Consider the following 7,500-nt stretch of genomic DNA (forward strand, 5'->3'; position numbering starts at 1 on the left):
CAACATTCACACGCTTCAGTTACCATTGGAGACAGTATACATTAATTGGGTGAAAACTGGGTTTCTTGCCCTCAATAAATAGCCTGTGTGGCCGGCGTAAAGTGCATTGCTTGCATAAAAAGCATAAAGCTAAAAATCCTTTTCTATTTTGAAATCAACAGTCAAATATAATACCCAGACACTCCGCAAACTCTGGCCAAACACCAATAGAAGGCTCCAGTCCATCAGATGATTTTAAACTTAGTCCAACAGGAAGTTACAAGAAACAATTAAAGACATGGCTTGTCGTCGCTCTCAGTCTCGCCGGTTCAGTGTTCATCGCCGTCGTTATTATCTCTAGTTGTCTCTTTGCAAAATGTCGGAACAATTGTCGGAAACAACAAAGAACAGGTAAATCATCAACGATCAAATGATATATGGAATGGATCATATATGAACTGCGGATATGAAATCAAGCGGAGCTATGATCCTCGCAGTTATGAACGCAATTTTTGAAATTGCGGAAAGAAACCTGAAAAATTCAGGACTTCAACGGGGTTTGAACCCGTCACCTCGCGATACCGATGCGGGTTCAAACCTCGTTGACGTCCTGAATTTTTCAGGCTTCTTTACGCAATTGCAAAAATTGCGTTCATAAATACGAGGATCATAGCTTCACTTGATTTAAATCATCAACCGTTGATTATGTAAATAGCATGCCTACATGAAGTAGCGTCAGGAGTTCATTTTAAACTTGTAGTGATTGGCTGTTCCAAAAAACCTCAAATATTCAGGCTCTAACAAAACTTGATACCATGATATTAAAATTGCGCTTCAATGTGGACTACCATGAAGATATCAAGCTAAATGGAAAATTCCCGCCGTGGGGCCCATTTCTCGAAAGTCCTGAAACTTTACGGGCCATTTTCGGGTGTCACAATTCCCTTTGTATCTCAAGAACGGAGAGGATTTAAATCGTCAAACTTCACGGACACGTTTCTTTTAGTTAGCTTGAAAACATGTTATATAAAAGATCGGCTTTTCAAAGCAAGAGGTTGGCAGTTTCACAAATGGCTTTTCGGGCCTGAAACGTTTTCGGGACTTTCGAGAAACGGGCCCCTGGTCAGGGGTCCTTGAGTGGGCCCGTTCCATTAATCCTTATGTCAGGAAATGCACCTAAGAGGCCATTTCCGAGGCTCATGTCTGCTTCCTCTTCAAAGCGAGTCTAAGTGCGAAGTTTTTGTGACGGTAATTAGTTCTACTTTACATATGAATGAAAACTAACTTCCATGATAACAACTTCGCACTTCGACTCGCTTTGAAGAGGAGGCAGACATGAACTCCGAAATGACCTATTAGACGCACGCCCAATTTTGACATCCAAGACGAAGTGTCCATTTAAGTCAAAGCCTGTAGAGTGTTTTTCACTCACGTGATCAGTAACCTTGTTTTTCCACCGAAACAAAAGAAAACGTTTGCACGACAATCGAGTTCAATTCCCGGAGGATAACTTGGGGATACCAACATAGCCGCCATTCCTTTATTTAGGGAAAGGAACGGAACTTAACTTAAGTGTCTAATCGTTCTAGCGCTGGAGCACTAATTGGGGACACTGTAAACTAAAATCAACAAATTAACGCAAATCAAATCAAATGTTGGTTTTTGAGGAGAGAAAAAACCGGAGTACCCGGAGAAAACCTCTCGGTGCAGAGTAGAGAACCAACAAACTCAACCCACAAAGGACGCCGAGTCTGGGAATCGAATCCGGGCCACATTGGTGGGAGGCGAGTGCTCTCACCACTGCTCCATCCCTGCACCACTTTTAAGTGACATCAACCTATCGATAAGGATAACCTCTGGTATCCTTCCCTTTCATTGAATTGAATGAATAACGTTGAATAAAATCCAAGCTAAAACAGGAAGGGAACGACTTAGAAAACCATCACCGCACAGTCGCGGAAAATGTCACTCAAATTTACCATACATGTTCAGTACAAGTGGAGATTAATGTTACTTTGTATACCCGTCACAATGTGTCCCAAGATGTCTCTTTAGGTCTAAGAACTTAATGTACTACTTTTTTGTGAGGATTCTGGTTAAGTTTATGGTTAGAGGTTCATTCTGCGACGCCTACACCAAAAAAGTTGAATCTTATGATAAAACTGTTTTGTCACCCAAAATCTTGTACCATTGCAGTGTCACATCGTTACCTAGGTGCAGCCGAGAATTCGCAGTCAGATGCACGTCCAGTTCCAGCCTTGGAAGATTATGAATACGTTCACTATCCGTGTCTGGTTGATGACGGGAACACACAACCTATAGAGCCAACTGGTAAGTCATCTAGCATCCTCGCAACGCCCATAAGAAAGTCACACCAGCCATTTCCTTTTAGCCCATGGGAGTCACGCAACAATACCCACCATAGTTACATGAAATGCTACCACGTTACATCACAATCAAGCGAGCAATCAAACAAACAATCAAACAAGCAATCAAGAGAGTCACAACAGGCACTGCTCTTTCCATGGGATTCACACAACTGTTCCTGCTATGAGCACTGAAGGCGTTGCACAACGTTTCTGTCTCACCAACCAAACTTGCTAACAGCAACATATGGATCGACAACGCCCTTCAGTGAGTCACAAAATAGTCCTGTCACGCTAAAAGGGTAGTTCTGATGTAAGCCCGAAATAGTTTTCTCCTTTTGCAAACTTGCCTGGAGAGTTACATTTTCCCTCTCAAAATTCAGCACAGAAACGCATCGTATAACTACTAGTCTTGCTTAGGTTTTTCTGCCAGTGATGTTAATAAAGATATTCCATGTTCAAGGAAATATCAAGTATGAAAGAAGCGAGGATAACAAACTTATCATCTGGACGCAAGGGCACAGCGCTGGCACCGCGCCAAACAGCCAGGCAGCATTGAATACAGCGCCTCGTCTTCCTTACCAACGGCTTTTGACGCGGATGTCATCTTCATCTCCTGATTGCAGTGCTAGTATGAAACGGATCAGCCAAACAACGGAGGAGGAGCTCCCTTACCAAAAGCTGCGGAAGGCCAGTCGCCCCGTATCAGAAGGTTGCCGATATGGAATAGCAGCAGTAGAAACCCAGTCAGAGAGGGATCAACAACAGAAGGCCTATCAGTCCCTGTCACTGCAGAGAAACCCGACGGTAAAATGCTGAACATCTTTAGAGAGGCAGATCTAGGAGAGAGGAGGCATATTTCCGCCATCCTTATATTAATAGAAAAGGGCCCGTTTTTTCGCTGGCGTTAGGTGCACGTTACTGCTAAGCAAGGTGTATTCTCATCCATTTATTCCATTAACTTAAGTGATTTTCAATATCTGAAATTCAATCAACTCGAACAGCAGAATGGACATGGCATGAAAGTTAGAAAGATCATCGCAATTAGACAAGCAACTAAGGGTTCGTTCGATTTACGGTATTCCGGAATAAGAATACGTTGAGTGATAATTTAAAACGGTACGTCTGGCGTTTTGAAGAAACAAGGATAATAAAAATATGTTTAAAATAGCATCTCCGTAAAAACGAAGGATTTCTAAGTTCTATTTCGTGTATTCCTATTCCGGAATACCGTCAATCGAACGCACCCTTAATTAAAGCTTCAACATTTGCCTTAAGTCCGTTCGATTTTGTTGAACGATGTTGAACGACGTCAATTGCTGGCGTGGGAAAACGGTTTCGACAAACCATCAACATTTGATTCAACAAAGCTTCACGAGAGCCCTGGTATTCAGTCCCAGGCTGCAGCCGCGGTTGTTACTATGGATACGGAGAGACGATTAGCGCGCACGCGCATACCGATTCAACAGGTTTCAACACGGTTGAAAGGAGAGGGATGCAAAGGGTATCATCATCGCTGTTCAACAATATCAAACAGATGTTGAAGCAAATGATGAAGCTGCTTGCCAGGGCCTTTAAACAAAAGCTTTAACGGGATTCGAACCCATAACCATTAAAATGGAGGGACGAGTCTATACAAGTCTAGGCAAAAAAAAAACATTGTTAATCAAGCTAGACAAGATGTATACTCTTCTGGAACAAATTCTAACCGTTAAAGGCCCACCTTCAAGCGATAGGCATTGCGTGCCGCGGAACAATTTTCATATTTGAAAACCCCGCCAAAGCTGAAATTCATCCAACTAGATCGCTACGATAAGCAGTGCGAATTTCCATAACAGAAACAAACGGTCTAAAAGTCTGTCGGTTGAGAGCAGACCTGTAAGTTTTCGTCGCCCTTAGCTCAATCCGACTTACATTATGACTCATTCGAGTTCCATTGAATGCTTCACAAGTATCCAAACTTTGTCCCTTTTTTTCGACAGAAATCTCCCACACAGTCTGAGACGGGGTACATGAAGATGGAAGGATTTTCACGCCCAGAAAGCACGACAGAATACGACTATGCAGACCCCATGGTGCTGAATAAACTGTTCCGACTCCAGCGAAGTAGTTCGGAGCAAGCAACGATGGAAATCTCAATGTGGGACTTGATTGAGGAGACGGCTTTAAATCAACAACAACAGCAACAAGAAGAAGACCAAGATGGCTACGAGCGGATTCAATTTCCAACCCCAAATTTGTCAGCCATTGGAGATTACGAAAATATTGGAAAAGATGATGTTAAGGACGATTTTTCCCACGTCACAAGGAACGACCAGCGTTCAGAAGCAGGTAAAATGAGCCTCAGGACTTCCACGGATGATTTTACGCTTGAATGTTCCGGTTGTTTGTCAGGGGAGTACGTAGAACCCGAAGAATACTTGGCGATGGGAAAGAGGAAAAGCTTGATAATTATGGACAACTTACAGTCTCCCTCATCTGGTTGCCTTAGTTTTGATAAAATCGAAGAAGAAGAAGAAGAAGAAGAAGAAGAAGAAGAAGAAGAAGAAGAAGAAGAACCGAAGTACTATGTGTTGGAGAGCCCAGAGGCTGATGAAGGTGAGTTTAAGTCCATAGGTGATCAACCGATACTTTCTGAAGAAACATTGAATGAGGAGACGGCTTCAAAATCAGCAACAACAGCAACAAGAAGAAGACCAAGAGTGGCTACGAGCGGATTGAATTTCCAACCCCAAATTTGTCAGCCATTGGAGATTACAAAAATATTGAGAAATATGATGTTAAGGACGATTTTTCCGACGTCACAAGGAACGACCAGCGTTCAGAAGCAGGGAAAATGAGCCTCAGAACTTCCACGGATGATTTTACGCTTGAATGTTCTGGTTGTTTGTCAGGGGAGTACGTAGAACCCGAAGAATACTTGGCGATGGGAAAGAGGAAAAGCTTGATAATTATGGACAATTTACAGTCTCCCTCATCTGGTAGCCTTAGTTTTGATAAAATCGAAGAAGAAGAAGAAGAAGAAGAAGAAGAAGAACCGGAGTACTTTGTATTGGAGAGCCCGGAGGCTGATGAAGGTGAGTTAAAGTCCATAGGTGATAAAGCGATGATTCGTGAAGAAACATTGGTTGATGCAGTAATGACAAGTTAACGTGGTTTTCACGTTGCGCCATCACCGCAATGTTGTTGGACGAAAACAAAAGATCTCTCATTAGCTCCTTTTGTTCGTCCATTAGCAATAATTGTACATTACATCTCATTCATTGGTTGCAGTCGCATTAGGGAGTTAGCACTAATGTTAAAGGCTCCGTCCAAACGTATCCAGATCCACTCTAGTACTCAGGACTCCTTAAGGAATAATAAGGCATAATTAAAGTGTACAGTGTTCATAGCTACGTTTAACTGCACACACGTGATGATACTTGAAATAAGTCCAGATCTAAAGAATTGAATTCACGGTAAGGAACTGGGCTCGATGTTGTTACGTCATCCTGATAAAAAATTTTGAGATTTAGCGTCCACACGGTTCCGGATTCATAGCGAATTAAAAATTATCCACTCTGGAGAGCGTATTCAAAAAGTTCCGGATTCGCTAGGGAATTCGCCGGATACGTGTGGACGGAAGGCATATCGGAAAAGAAAATATCCGGATACGTGTGGACGAGGTCTAAATCAAGTTTTATTGTTCGTTTTTCCCCTAGGGATTCAAAACACCAGCGAGTTGACACTAGAGTGGTGTCAACACAAGTTTCTGGTCGGAACAGCTCTTAGGGCGCGTTCTTTTGGGACTATTCCGGAATAGGAATACTCCGGTAATCGTGTTCTTTTGGGACTAATTCGGCAGATGCGTTCTTTTGGGAATTGGTATTCCGTGTATTCTGTTATTCGTAAACCGGAAAAAGAATAACTGGAATAGTCCCAAAAGAATTACCCACTTAATCTAGGGGAGAAAATGAAAATTTATCTTCAAGTGCTGACGTCCTTTATAATACCTCAAATTTGGCTATTTCACGTTGTTGTTTTGCTGACGACGGCAAAGAAATGGACAAAACTGAAAGACGCACGTGCAGAGCGTGCAAAGCTGGTGTTTTTGCTCATTAAATATGCAAATTCGTGGCGTTCTCGTTGCCGTCGCCCTTGTCGTTACTAAAGTTCCTTATCAACATCATTCATCCTTTCTTGAGCTCATCATTGACCACACCACGATACTGAGCTAACAAGTCCTTTTTGATTCTGATTATTTGCCCCATCAGTTTTACAGGGCATGATGCAAAGGTCATAAAGTTATCATCTTGGTTTTCACATGACGCCACACCCACCATTTGGAGTCCCCAAACAATGAAACGGTGGCCATGTTGGAGTCCAATCCTCCGGAAATTGAACTTAATTGTTATGCAAACGTTTTCTTTTGTTTTCATTGAAAAATATATCTCTTGATTACGTGAGTGAAGCCCAAGAATATTTATAGTGAATATTGATCATGTTCGCTTTATTACACAGAAAAACCAGTTGACGTCTCTTGAATATCGTCCTTATCCTCTATGTGCCGATCATGGATGGAATGGGAAAAGGCTCCAGTGACAAGCATGTCTATAAAGTTTAGGAGGATTTTTTTCAGCATGGCGTGCTACACTGTATTTCTGGCGATTTAATGCAGAGTCGCAAAGAAAGACCTAAGTAGTTGAGAAGTCAAACAGAGCCCACCTTTCGCAGGGACACCAGTGTGGACCTGAGTGTAAAGCAGTGTATGAGTAGCGAATGGAACTGAATGCATGCGGAAGCAGAAAGGAATGATATACTTTGTTGTTGCTGTTTGTTTTCGTTTGTTTATCAACGTTAAAAACGACCTGAAAATGGATTCATATAAGATTGACTTTTGTTATTAAATTAATCACAAAAACTATCGCGGACAGATTTCGACGTTTCGATGACATCCTGTCATCATTATCAAGAAAATAAAGAAAATGTACACAATCTCTGTGAGATCACTGAATGATTCACTGGCTTAGAACAATTTTGGAGTCTAAAAATTTCCTTATTTGGATGTAACGTAGCTCGTGCATTTTGCCGCGCGTGCAGCCTCGATCTTATTTTTGTCCATATTTGGGCGTAAAATTGGTGTGCTAAAATCCACAGCTTTGTTCCAAGGAAAAGA

General features: G+C 42.0%; 1 protein-coding gene across 1 annotated transcript in view; it reads left to right on the top strand.

Annotated features, from left to right (window-relative positions):
- LOC138056881 (uncharacterized) overlaps nucleotides 1–7,319 on the top strand; it is an 11,897-nt gene extending 4,578 nt beyond the window's left edge. Inside the window, exons 5-9 of the mRNA XM_068902808.1 lie at nucleotides 162–390; nucleotides 2,176–2,310; nucleotides 2,809–3,152; nucleotides 4,328–5,422; nucleotides 6,846–7,319. Coding sequence (XP_068758909.1) covers nucleotides 162–390; nucleotides 2,176–2,310; nucleotides 2,809–3,152; nucleotides 4,328–5,185 — 1,566 coding nt within the window. The 3' untranslated portion in view covers nucleotides 5,186–5,422; nucleotides 6,846–7,319. The remainder of the gene's footprint in view (nucleotides 1–161; nucleotides 391–2,175; nucleotides 2,311–2,808; nucleotides 3,153–4,327; nucleotides 5,423–6,845) is intronic.
- Nucleotides 7,320–7,500: the final 181 nt, after the last annotated feature.

Source organism: Montipora capricornis, chromosome 7 (genome assembly GCF_036669925.1).
Source record: "Montipora capricornis isolate CH-2021 chromosome 7, ASM3666992v2, whole genome shotgun sequence".
NCBI classification, from domain to species: domain Eukaryota; kingdom Metazoa; phylum Cnidaria; class Anthozoa; order Scleractinia; family Acroporidae; genus Montipora; species Montipora capricornis.